Source organism: Chlorocebus sabaeus, chromosome 15 (genome assembly GCF_047675955.1).
Source record: "Chlorocebus sabaeus isolate Y175 chromosome 15, mChlSab1.0.hap1, whole genome shotgun sequence".
In the NCBI taxonomy this organism is placed as follows: Eukaryota; Metazoa; Chordata; class Mammalia; order Primates; family Cercopithecidae; genus Chlorocebus; species Chlorocebus sabaeus.
Window position 1 is genome coordinate 44,642,063 of NC_132918.1, and position 14,378 is coordinate 44,656,440.

Genomic DNA, 14,378 nt, shown 5'->3' on the forward strand with positions numbered 1-14,378 from the left:
ATAGTGACTGGATAGTAGTGGGAAGGACTAGGATGGGGTCAAGGCATCAGAAGGCAGAATTACTGAGTAGAATATTTGCTGTCATTTATGTTTCTATAGAAATACCAAGTACAGGCAGGGAGCGGTGGCTCATGCCTGTAATCCCAGCACTTTGGGAGGCTGATGCAGGCAGATCACGAGGTCAGGAGATCAAGACCATCCTGGCTAGCACGGACAAAAACATTAGCCGGGCGTGGTGGCGGGTGCCTGTAGTCCCAGCTACTCCGGAGGCTGTGGCAGCTATAGCTGTGACAACTCCTGAGACTGGGTTCTCTGATTTAAAAAAAAAAAAAAAAATACTTCTCTTAATGAACAGAGTAATGTCGCAACTTCTCAAATTTGCAGGTCAGGATTGGCATGACAGGTCCACAGGACCTGAAATTTTACAAGATAATTGCAGTGGTGTGATCTGATAATTAACCTTTCTTGCTCTTTACCTGGACCATTCCTGGAGCCCAAGCCCAGAGGCTCGGAAATGAACCACACACTTCATTTAGGTTGTGCAGGCCGTGAAGACTGAAGTTTTAGCTCAATTACCCTTTGGGGTCTTAGTTCGCAGCATTTCATCCTGATTAGACTCTCTTCCTAAAGGCTTCTAGAAAGTGATCACCATCAGCCAAGTGCAGTGACTCACGACTGTAATCCCAGCACTTTGAGAGGCTGCTGTGGGCAGATAACAAGGTCAGAAGTTCAAGACCAGCCTGGCCAACATGGTGAAACCCCGTCTCTACTAAAAAATACAAAAATTAGCTGGGTGTGGTGGCGTGTGCCTGTAATCCCAGCTACTCGGGAGGCTGAGGCACGAGAATCGCTTGAACTCAGGAGGCAGAGGTTGCAGTGAGCCGAGATCATGCCAGTACACTCCAGGCTGGTGACAGAGCAAATCTCCATCTCAAAAAAAAAAAAAAAAAAAAAAGAAAGAAAGCGTTCATCATCATGGGCTGACCAACAATTTCTACATTCCTACCGAGGCCACATGCAGCAGTTTATGCCTGTAATCCCAAGACTTTGGGAGGGCGAGACAGGAGGATCACTTGAGTCCAGGAGTTTGAGACCAGCCTGGGCAACATAATGAGACCCTGTCTCTATATAAAATAATAATAAATTCTACTGTGAAAACAGCAAGGGGAATGAGGTCAAGCCCAAAGGATTTAAATGGCCAGATAAGGCTCTACTCGATGAATAAAGAGGAATATCCCGTGAATGTGACTGTATTGTTTTAGAATATCTTGTTCCAACAGTTATATTGGACCTATGAATGTATAGACAACATGTTAATATTAGGTCTCTTTCAGAACTATTTCAATCCATGAACAATAAAAGTAAGTAAGTTACTAAGTGTTTAATTTCCTCCCTATAATACTAAATGTGTTGTTGACTTGTTCTTTGTCATATTTTTTTTAGCTTACGAAAGGATATTATTTGTAGCTATGTTTTCCTTTGCAAATCCCAGTACTGGGCAATCCTAAAAACTTTGCAAGATATATATGAGATCATGGTTCACTCTTCTGCTTAAATTCCTCCAGTAATTACCAATGACACCTGGGATAAAATCCAAACCCCTTACTAAGAGTCTCCCTAGATGAACTTCTTCCTACTGCTTTGGTGACAGCCATGCATACTCTTCCTTTCTTATGACTCTCCTCTCTCATGAACATGCTAAATTCCTTACAAAGTCAGGGTTTTTACATTGGCTTTTCCTTCCTCCTGTAGCATTTCTCTGCAGGTCTTCACATAAAGCTTTCCCCTTCTCATCTTTTTGATTTCAACATAAATTATATCCATCTTCCTCTGCCCTTTCTCCCAGGTTTTCCCCATCATACCAATATGAAGTTTTTTAATAAAAAAATTATTTTATTTCCTCCAGAAGTTGACTGTAAGCTCATTGACAGCATATTGACTTTTTGATAGCTGTATCCCCTGATTCCGCAACAGAGCCAATCACATCATGCGTCATCTATATTCATTAATTGTAGGAGGAATAAATTATAAAAGCTATTTACAGTGCATTAGTACTAGGCTAAATCTGTTTGCTAAGCCTTATTTTTATTAGTATATGAGCCTGTCACCAGTGTTCCACTTAAATGTATTGCCTATTCTAAGTATTATATTTTATGTGGCATTAAGTATTCATTTAAAATATTGAGGAACATAGTCCCTTGAAATTATTTTCCATTCCTATGGAATCACTACACTGTGGATTATACAAATAAGCTTATGAAGCATCATTGCAATGTACATTTGCATGTAATATAAAGATTATACTTATTACATTTTTTCCTCTATTCTGCTAAATACTTTAGAATTTTTCATCTGTTAAATCTTTTGCTTTTCTTTCTCAGTCTGTTGATTTTTTTACTTTTGTTTTGTTGAATTTTATCAAATTGTGTGTTCTAAAGATCTAAGAATGACAAATTGTGAAATTTAATTTTGTAACTGCAATATCATAATTGATGTTTTAAGAAAATTATCAAGGGAAACAGGAGAGAAACACGCTGTAGATTAAAACTCCTGGTAACCCGTTGGCCCAGACAAGCATCTGAAAACTGCTAGGAGGAATGACATGATTTTACCTCTGTATTAGGGTTTCTCAGCACTGTAGTATTTTGGGGTGGATAATTATTTGTTTCCATGGGGATGTTCTGGGCATTTGAGGATGTTTAGCAGCATCCCTGGCTTCCACCAACCAGATGATAATATCAGTCTCTCCTCCAGTTGTGACAACTAAAAATGGATCCAGACCTTGACAAATATCCCTTCATGGGTCAACCCCCCTCCCCATTGACTTCTATACATATAGGATATATCATTTGTTATAATTCCACAATTATAATTTTTCACAGGGTGCTTTTGGGCTCTGGGTATGCTGAAACATAGCCATTATTTTTGGCTTTTTTTTTTTTTTTTTTTTTTCAAATTTCATCTCTCTTTTCCATGAAGGCATGCCAGAATCTTCATATAGGTCACCTTAGATCGGTGGATTTACTTTCACTTTCACAGGTATAAAAGCATATTTTCTATCTGAGTTTTAAATAGTAAGGATAAAGCTCTAGGCTGACACTATTCACAGCGAACCACCCTCAAAATAGAAGTGAATGTGAAACCACAGATATTTCATTGAAACATATCTGAAGATAAAAACATACCTCAAGCTTCACAGATATGACTTCTGAGCTGAGAGGTCAGTTTGTAGATAACTAGGGTTATTCTAAAAAGGATTGATGAGAAATTATTTTACTTGCTCCTATTTCATGACCTCCCAGACATATTGTCTACCCTAAGCACCAGGCTGGACACATTGGGAAACAGGCTGGCCACCTGGGCTCCCAGGCCTTCTACCCAGGACATCAGCGTAGCTACCTAGTCCCACCTGCTGGCGCAGCTGGCATTCCTGTTCAAAATCAGCCAGGTAGACCTGCAGTGGCACTATGGATGCCAGCACCACCACCACCATTAAACTGTCCACCAGGATTGGAATACTTAAGTCAGGTAATTTCAAATACGTAAAATACTCAGAAAAAACAAAACTGTGCTTCTGGTTTTTGAACCATAGTAATTTTGGTTGAGTGATATTTATTTATTTACTGCTAATTAATTAATGTCAGAAATGGTAAACAACACATTCTGTTAACAAGTTACTGGTTCTTTTGGGTTCGATTCATTGTTAAATCAAAATATGAATGTCACAGGTGATTGTTTTCTAAGATTTTTTATATAATGTGATAATAGTCCAAAGTCAAAATTTATTAAGCACTATTTTCTAGGTTTTGTTTTTAAGCATTATACATGTATTACCTCACTTACTCTTTCCAGAATCTCTATGATGTATAGGCGTTGTAATCATCATCACCCTACACAAGAGGAAACTGAGGTCCAGAGCAGTTACATAACTTACCCAGGATTAAAAACCTAATGAACTGGGGGTGCCCTGTTCATCACCAATCAGGGGCTGGTACCCTGATTCTGGATTCTGTGCTTTTTAATTCCAATACTGAATAATTTTCTTGACATTTAAAAGACATCTAAAATTTAGAGTTGAGTTTTAGTAAGTAGTACCAAAAATGACTTAATATTGTTGTGTGGGATTTGAGTCATCTTTTTCTTCCAATTAGTAAAATTACATTTTTATGATGCTTTTTTTCTTTGGAAGACCCAATTTTACAAATGTCACCAATAAGGAAAAAAGTCCTGGATTTTGCTGTACTACATGATAGCTTACCTCAGCAAACTGAGGTTTAATATTTGTTTTGTCTTAGAGAACGGATTGGTAAAATAGGAATATAAAGTTTTATATCTCCAATCTATAAACAAATATTTCTGTGATAGTCAATGAGTTTTCAGTAAATGAATTATCTCTCTTTTACTCTTTATAACTTAATTTCCCACAATACACTTGCACAGTGAATATTATAAGAATGTTTAGTAGTTCATATTTCTCTAAGAAATACCCTAGTTTTTTTAGAGTCTCAAAAATATATAGAAGAAATTGTAACTTACTATAAAATGATTATATGAAGTAGACATAAAATGAGTAACTGAGACTTACAATAAAAACTTATTTAAATCGATAAAAAAGTCTTTATATTTTAAATCCTCATTTAGGAAGAACATTGTTTTCTAACTTTTATAGGGATTCCACTATATTAGTTTATTTTACCTAAGTTTACAATATTAGTAGTGAATGCTTTCAATAAACATACAGCATTTTTAATTAAGAATATGTTAACTTTAGTTTTACAATAAAAGGTAACAAACTTATTAAGAGTTGATAATGATAAATGTCAATAACTGATTATATGCAGTATTAAACAATAAAAACATGAATAGTAATTGGTTCGCTATAAAATATTTAACATACAACTTAATTTCCTTTTTACTATAATAGATAGATATGATACTAATTCATCAGCAAATTGAACATCTGGAAGGTATGTATTAATTGTATTGCTTATATATCTAAAAAGAGAAGTTTATGCAAATAAAGATACATCAAAAACTATAAATATAGCATTCCGAGGGATGTGAGATGGTAAACCTGATTATTTACAAATATCTGTCTTAACAATAATGAAATCAGTAGTCTATTTCTGAACATTAGAAGTGAAATGCTAAAATACAGTTGGCCCTTCCTATCCGTGGGTTCCACCTGTATGAATTCAATCAACCATGGATCAAAACTATATTTTTAGAAATTGTATCTGTACTGAGCATGTGCAGACTTCTTTTTCCTTGTCACTATTTCCTAAGCAGTACAATACAACAACTCTTTACATAGCGTTTACCTTGTATTTGCATATTATAAGTAATCTAGAGATGATTTAAATAATACAGGAGGAGGTTCATAAGTTATACAGAAACACCACGCCATTTTATATCAGGGACTTGAGCAGCCTAGGATTTTATTATTCACAGGAGGTCCTGGAACCAATCTCCCACGGATACTGTGGGATGACTGCACTATTACGATAAGCATCTGTCCTAATGTTATAAACTCTAATGTAGAAGGAATACAGCCAAGACTTACTTTTGCTTTCTTGTCTCTCTCCAAATAACTTTAAGGGATTCAATCACTTTACCTGACTTCCACCACTTCAGCTCTTTTCTCTCCAATTTGTGATCACCTTGAGAATGGCACAGAGCCACATCCAATATTTTAGTTACCTTAGTACATTTCCAAGTGAGTAAACTTTTTGAATTTGGATGGGAGTGTTTTGGAAAATTGTTGTTCCTGCCCACAGTTTCTCTTGGGAGTTCAGATGAATCCAGTAGAATCTTTGTTCCATGCACCGTAGATTACTAGCCAGGGTGCAGGGGCACTGCAGTGTTGGAGGATGCTGACCAGCAGGCCTCCAGCTTGTCTTCTTAGAAGAACACTCCTGCTCCTGCTGAATATTCCTGATGCCACCAGATATTTTCTTGGGTCCAGTGCTTCCTAGGTGCAAGAATAAATTCAGTAAGCCTCTACATGCTTCAGAACGGCCGCTAGGGGAATGAGAGCCTAGGTAGAGCTATGAACCACAGTGTCTTTCCTCTGATATAATAAAGTTACTTCTTCTATGTATTATAAAAACTGCTGGTTTTTAGAAAATATCTGTTAAATAAATTCATTTTTGCATAGCTGCAGTTTCTTTAACTGGTTGAAATTATAACTTGAATTGTACAAGCAGAGTAATGAATTTCATTAACATATACAATTGTTACCTATTACATTTAAACTGCTTTTAAAGTACGTGATTAGATATTTATAATGTTCTTGGTTTTTTGTAGTTTTGCTAAATTAAGTTTGCTCTGGAAAGGAGCACTATGTTCTGTAATAGTTTGTATACCGAATTATTTAAAATGTTTTATTTTATGGAATATATAATAGAGATTATAAAATCCAAAAGACCAGACAGTATACATTATACAACATTATGTTTACAATTTTTAGATTTATATATTTGCACAATATATGTGCTTCATTGAAAAATACAAAGTTCCACATTTACCAGTTTTTAATTTTTTAAAAAGACATTTTTAATTTTCTTTTCTTTTTTTCTCAAATTGAAAGTCTATATTGTTTGCTAACATCAAGGCATATAAAAAGATGATTACTCAGTCTATTTTTAGCACCTGAGACTATGACAAATACTTATACCTTACCTTGACTGAAAAATTAATAGATTCTAAAAATATAATTGCTGCAGTCTTTTGTTTTGTCTCCATTTTTCAAGTAACTTGAAGGAAACTTCAAGATTGTGTAACCCCATTGATCTCATTTTATAGATAAACGAGCTTAAGATTTTTGCAAGTAAGTTACGTAATTAAACAATTAGTTGGATAACAGATGCCCACATAGGAATTAATTTTTTTAATTCGATTTAAAATTTTTTCACAAACTTTTGTCTATGGCAGATGTTGAGGTCAAGTGCAGTTCCTATATAGGCACAGTCCAGGACCTGTTTGAGTCCCACCATAGATTCTTAAGGAAGTTTATGGTAATAAGACTTGTGAGGAACAATTCTGTGTGATGTCCTTCTGTGGATAGTGGGACAATTCATTGCTCCTTCATGGCTTTAAACAAGGAGAGGTTTCCAATGTGTGGTTCAATATGGAAGTCCTTGGTAAGATACCATGTGAGCATCAGCATTTTGCGTTCCTCTGTTTCTCCAAGAGGTTAACCTATCTAAGGTACAGAGTTCACTTAGGATGCTCACGGTCTAGATATTCTGAGTTGAAGCCCTGATTGCCAAGCACCTTCCCCATTTGTTTAATATTCATCTCTTACTTTCAAATTACTGCAGAGCTAAATAAGGGTGCCCTGAGCCCAATGTGATGTCCTAATTTGCCTTCCATTTTTGCCTCTCACTTTTTATGCGTGTGCCTTGAGAATTAACCCTCTTATTGCCTTTCATCAAACAGTGCAAACAAGCAAGACATAAGTGTGGCTTATAAAACGAAATCTTAAACCAATTGATTTAATATATTTTTTGCAGTCATCCTATATTCCTCTCCATAATATACGATAACTATACCAAATAAATGGACGTTTTATCCGTACACCTAGCACCACTGTGCTTACCTGCAGCATTGCCCCAACCCTCAGCAGTGAAGTGTCTCTTCTCACAGGAGTCTATGGGATTAGAAAAATATGACTTGCTTTCTTTTCCATGTCTCACAGAAGGACTCAATTTCTCCATGCATTAATAGCCTGGCTTCCTCCTTTCCCTTTGCCTTTTTCCTCTGCCTGATCAACTCTAAATACCATTCCTTTTTATTCTTTCTATGATACTTGCAGCATCATCTAAAACTAGCTAGATATTATAATGTCTTAAGATAGGTTCAATACTTTTAACATAAAGGCAACTGAGTTTATTTTCATTTTTAGTCCTATTCAGTTTTGAAAGTAGTAACGTGTATGAAATCAAGAACAGCTTTGGGCAGAGGATTTATTTTGCAGCAGAAGATACTAATTTCTGTACCCGAAATTGCTGTGGGCAGTCTAGACCTTTTACCTTGAGGATTACTGATAATGTGGGTCAAGAAGTCATAACTCTGGAAAGACCACTAAGATGTAACTGTTGTTGTTGCCCCTGCTGCCTTCAGGAGGTATGTGAGCAATTACTAGAGCTTTTCGTAAAGTAGTTCAGCAAGGATTTCCGCCCTTTCATTGAATCTGTATAATCAAATGAGATTTAAAGGAATATGGCTCCATGAGCTATATGTTTGGGCTTCTGAATCAATTGTATAAGAAGGGGAGGAAGGCAAGTAAACAACAGGGAATAGTTAGCCTCGTGTCCTGCAGCAGTCTGCCTCATGGGGTTGAGCAACTGCTCAGATATGAGAGTTATTGATATTCAAGGAAAGGTCAGATAGGGCACCTTTTTCAAATCATTTTTTAGAGATGACTACAAGAGGCATGGTCGAAACCAGCAGAGTTGCACCATTGAAAATATCCTAAAATAGCATTCTAGGATCATGGGGACAAAAGAATGAAGGAAAGAACAGATGTGTTCATTTCATAATTTTGGCCAACCTACTAAGGGACAAACCTAGGACAAAGTCTTATCTCCTATGTTTTTCATTTCTCCTTTTCAGAATAAAAACCTGTATATCTGTGTCATCTGCAAAAGGGATATCCTAAATGGGAGTATCTTCAACTCTGTAAAGACCAGATATCTCTGTTTCATATTGCATGGCAGCCTACTCCTGGAAAATATGATTTCAGGGAAGACACTGGGGTTCAGAGATGTTTTAGGAAAGTTGGCCTTTTCCAGGATCCCACTGGCCCAACACTGTATCTGCCTGGGTAACTTAGTCTTGCATACAGATTGCTATGAGAACATCACACAGATAGAGATACAGGCATAGACTTATCTAAAGTCTAATACTGTACTTATTTTGAGAGGATAATTGAAGTTATTTGTAATGAATTGCTTTGTTTTCCATGCCATTTAGGTTAGGTATAATTATATATTTGTAAGAATATCTATCTGAGGAAAAACTGAGAATTTGATGGGAAATGCTCTATAATTTGAATAGCACATTAAAATATGTTACATTGTTTGATCTTTTTTAAAAAAATAAGTCCTAGGAAGTCCTCACTTACAGTGTCTGGCACTTAGGAAATGCTCAGTAAATTAGAGCTATTATTAGATATTTGTATTATGATGATTTATTACATTCACACATATTTTACTTTTGTAGATAGAAATCCAAGCTCCTCCTGGTGTACCAGTAGGTTATGTTACTCAGACCTGGCACCCATTTCTAACAAAGTTTACAATTAAAAATCAGAAAGAAGAGGATGTACTAAAAATTAGTGGTCCATGTATTGTGTGCAGCTGTTTTGCAGGTGTTGATTTTGAGGTAAGAGATGTCATAATGTTTATAGAATTTGCTTGTTTAATATAAGAAGAATATAATTTTGCAGAATGTTATGAATGCCTTAAATTAGTATTGTGTACTGATGTCTCAATAGCAAGATAATATTCCCATATATTTAACTTTGATCAGAGTGGAGGTTATTACTGACTAAAGGTCAGTACTGATCATGATAAATGGATGAAAAAAGAAGCAGAGCTCTGTAGTCAAATAAAAATAAGCAAATCATCTAACACTTAAACATGTTGGTTTCTGTGTGGTGACACTATATATTATCCATTATAAATAAAACTTTAACCTTGTCATCTAATTCTGATTGCCAAAGCAAATGGATCCTTCCTTAATCTGAAATATAGGCTGCCAGTGCTCCAGGCCATGTCCAGAAGTTCTGACATCTTTGAGTTCCTACAGAAAGCCCAATCATGCAAAGATAGTTTTGAGAAAGTCAGTGTAATATGTATTACCCAATTATACTTCTCTGTGGTCTCTTCTCTAACCCTGTATTAAATTAGGTCATTGGAAACCACAATATGTCTCTATATTAAATTCCTGCAGAAATTTCATTACAGCAGTTCTCCAACAGACAGCCTAGCCTTATAATCAAATCATTTAGCTGCAAATATTTAACCACTAGAAGATTTTATAACTTAATCTTGATTTCCTGATTCTCTTGGAAAATCAGAAAATTTGGTAAACTAGGCCCACAATTCCACAGAATGAGGAATAAAAATCCTAAAGTTGAGTAGGGCTACCTCATTTATGATAAAATGTGGGAACTCTGACAGTGTCCCCATATCTTTCTAAGGTTTTGCACTATTCAGTTTCATTCTGTTGCATCCTTTCTTCTCTAATAATATGATTTTTAATTTCTCTATTAGAATTTAGTTATATAAAAATGAATGCTTCCCCTTTTCAACTTCATAATCTGATGACAGAGATGGGAAATTCTAAGAAAACACATGTGTTGTAGAGACTTAAAATGCGGTTATAAAGGGATACATATATATGTATATAAAATGTATGATAATATGCACTGGATATATGTATATGTGTGTGGGTGTATATGGGTGTGTGGGTATGTGAGTGTGTAATATGTATGTACAGGAAACTTACGTAGGGATATGTATAATAATAGTTCTCTTTTCATGCCCATAAAAATCCAGACAAGTGAAAGATTATTTCTCCTTCTAGGAATGATATTAATAAAAGTCTAATAGGAATATAATTTATTCCTAAGAAATGAGTAAATCACTAACAAATTGTGAAACATTCTTAATACTAAAAATTTAGATTTCATTCAGTAGCTCTTCAATTCTCTATGTCTGCAGACACCAGATTCTAAGAGTAACTAAAAGTCATATGATTTGAGAATGCAGGAAAATAATGCATATAGTAAATTTTATAGCAATTTTGAGCTTGTAATTTAAAAATACCTTTTCAGTAATCTTTCATAAAGTATATGTTTTGAATTATATAGTTCCTGTAGTATCTTACACATTATTTTAATATATTATTTTGGTGTTTACCTAGGTTCTATGTGCTAGTGGCCTATTTGTATTTTTTGCATTTATAATTTACATTGCAAATAAATATTTAGTTTTTTTAGACTATCTTTACCAATTATTAGTATTAAATTTACAGATGTATAAATTTCATGCTAATATAATACACTACAATTCTTTTTTTTACTCATACTTCTGATACCAAATGTGTGGATATTTTTTCCCCGTGTCAACCAATTCTCTTTCTCTACAGATATCTACTGGGTTCCCTACAACTCAGGTCAATTCTGACACTCACTCACCTGGAGTTAATGCAGACACCACAGGTTAAGGTCTCAGTCCCACAAAACTGTTCCGTATTTCAAACTCCAACCACAAATGCAAGATCTCCTGTACATCTAACCAACTGGCTATAAATCAGGGTTCTCACAACCTCCTCCATGGGTTTGACAATTTGTTAAAACTATATACAAAATGTAGGAACATATTTTATTTATGTTTGCTGATTTATTATAAAGGACACAGATGGATAGCCAGATGAAGAGGTTAATAGAATGAGTTCTGGAAGAGTCCTGAACAAAGGGGGATCTGTCCCTGTGGAACTGGGGTAAGCCACTTTCATGGCACGTGAGTTCACCAATCCAGAAAGCCTCTGAACCTGTTGTTTAGAGTTCTTAGGAAGTTGCATTATGTAGGCATGACTGATTTAAACCATTGACTGTTGGTAAATAACGAACTCCAGCCTTACTCTCGGAAGTTGGGGACAGGACTGAATGGTTCAATTGTCTAAGCATTGCTTGGTTTTTCTGGTGTCCGGCCTAATACTGAAGCTATCAGGAACCCCAACAAAAAACCACTAGTCATCTTAGTATACAAAAGACTTATTGTTTAGAAGATTCTAAGGATTTTGAAGCTGTGTGCCAGCAAACTGGGACAAAGACCAAATATTAAAGCAAGACTTTCCTATTACCCCTAGTAACTTAGAAAGTTAAGAGAGTTTTAGAAATTCTGTGTCAGGAAGCAGGGATAAAAACTTAATGTAGGCCAGGTGTGGTGGCTTATGTAATCCCAGCACTTTGGGAGGCCGAGGCGGGCGGATCACCTGAAGTCAGGAGTTCGAGACCAGCCTGGCCAATATGGTGAAACCCCGTCTCTACTAAAAATATAAAAATTAGCTGAGCATGGTGGCAGGCACCTGTAATCCCAGCTACTTGGGAGGCTGAAGGCAAGAGTATCACTTAAACCTGGGAGGCGGAGGGTGCAGTGAGTGGAGATAGTGCCATTGCACTCCAGCCTGGGGGACAAGAGCAAGATTTTGTCTAAAAAAATAAATAAAATAAAAACCAAAAATAATAATAATAAAAAAAAAAACAAAGAAAAAAAACTTAATGTATAGTTCTTATGATATTGTAAATACCAATGTATTATTTCCAGAGGTTAAAGTAATTTTACCTTATTTTCTGTTTTGTTTTTAAAATGTTATACAGAATTTAGCTAAAATTATCTAGACTTTATAACTTTTTTTCATAAAAATTATCTAGACTTTATAATGATCTGCATATGTAGGTCATTATTTATATTTCTGATTCTGTGTTCAAATTTGCAAATGACATTCCTGACTTGGGTTGACATAACTCTTACAAGTAGTTTGGTGAATGTTAGCTATATTCAGCCACTACCTGCCCATCTGGTGAGGTGTTTTTGTCTGAGCACACTCTTTTCAACTCTATATGATTACCCCCAGGTTTCCTCAGCAGAATTTTTACAACCTTTATTTTTTTTTTTCACAAAAATAGAAAAGTTTTACATTGGAGATCTTTTCTACCTATTTTTTTTTTGGTCTTCACACCCCACTAGTTATCTGGTCTTGCCCACACCCTTGACTTGAGGCATCCCATCAAGTAACTTATTGGTTGCTTCTTCACTCAAACTGTCATTCTTCTTTTCTAGGCTCTTAGCATTTTATGTTTTCCTACTGACAGTGGGTGGTAGTGAGGCCTCTCTTCATATTTAAACGTTCAGCTGTGTAAACGCTCTGTGTGTCTCTAAAAAGCAGAAGTCTAATAGGAGTTTCATTTATTTCCTTCCTGATGGCTTCTAGAAATTATATCAAAGAAATACTTCAAATTTATATCCTTTTCTGCTTAAATTTTGTTTGGGGTCAATTCAAATAAATAAAACATGTTAATGTCTATCTTAATATAAAATAGAAAATGTTAAAAATTTCAGTAAAACTACTTTTATGTAAGTTTTCTATAAAATAGAACAGTTTTTTATGTATCTACAAATATACAGGAGTCTATATGCATCTAATGTAACATATTAACTGTATGCTCATAATTATACATGCTTCCTATTACTCCAACTTTAAAAGTACTTTTGCTATAAGTTTTCTATAAATTTTTAAGATTTTTGTTTGTTTGTTTTTACAATTTAGATTACATCTCTTGATGAACAAATAGTGGTTGGCAGGATTTCTAAGCACTGGTCTGGGCTTTTAAGAGAGGCATTTACAGATGCTGACAACTTTGGAATCCAATTCCCTAGAGACCTTGATGTTAAACTGAAAGCCGTGATGATTGGTGCCTGTTTCCTCATTGTAAGTCTATTCCTGCTAATCTTGGTTACAGATGTCTTCTCTAGAATCATTCTGAAATAATTTAATAAATTACACATTTTAAGATAACCATTTAGAGTATAAAGTTTTTATAAAATGTTCTCATTTAATCCCAGCACTGAAATTCTATTTGATTCTGATTCTCCGGACTTATAGGCAGTTAGTTTATGTCTGAAGAGTCTACACACTTTCAAATGGCAAGAGAATAACTTTATATGCTAAGAAGCAGCTCTGGTTTGGGGGAGGGTTATTAAAAAATCAAATATATTATTAGGAGAAAAATCTGAAGCTAGTCTTACATGGAATAAAACTCAGTGAAACACAGAAATTTCATCCTGACTCATTAAATTAAAACATCTAACATGGGATTATAAAGTGTAATAAGAGTATACATTCAATCAAGCCTCTAAACGTAACTCTCAGTTTACAGGAAATACATGGGGTAAAGGGGTGATTCTGAATGTATATTTATATTAGAATTATCTAGACACTTTTTGAAAGCCTTCAAGTACTAGGCCATTCCCCACTTCAACTAAACAAGAAGCTCAGAGTCAGAAGTTTGTGTAGTGCCCCAGATGATACGAACATGCAGCCAAAGTTGAGGTTTATGGAAACAGAGCAATGGTCCTCAACTTTAGCTGCACAGTAGAAACACTTGGGCAACTTTCAAACTCCTCATGTCCATCCAAATTTACTAAACTAAAATCTCTGGAGTTAGGATGAAGACTTCAAGCTGTTTAAAGCTCCCAGGTGATTCCAATATTCAATCAAGGTTTGAAACGCCAGATAGATATCTTAAACATTAATTTGGTGATATAATCAGAAAACCTTAACAGAGAATATACAGCAAAAAGGAC

The 14,378-nt window shown here is 35.2% G+C and overlaps 1 protein-coding gene across 1 annotated transcript in view; it reads left to right on the plus strand.

Annotated features, from left to right (window-relative positions):
• The window catches only part of LOC103241534 (phospholipid scramblase 2), a 43,364-nt gene that overhangs the window by 22,264 nt on the left and 6,722 nt on the right, over window positions 1-14,378 (plus strand). Inside the window, exons 2-6 of the mRNA XM_008008824.3 lie at window positions 3,293-3,528; window positions 4,925-4,967; window positions 7,907-8,127; window positions 9,226-9,387; window positions 13,342-13,503. Coding sequence (XP_008007015.3) covers window positions 3,293-3,528; window positions 4,925-4,967; window positions 7,907-8,127; window positions 9,226-9,387; window positions 13,342-13,503 — 824 coding nt within the window. The remainder of the gene's footprint in view (window positions 1-3,292; window positions 3,529-4,924; window positions 4,968-7,906; window positions 8,128-9,225; window positions 9,388-13,341; window positions 13,504-14,378) is intronic.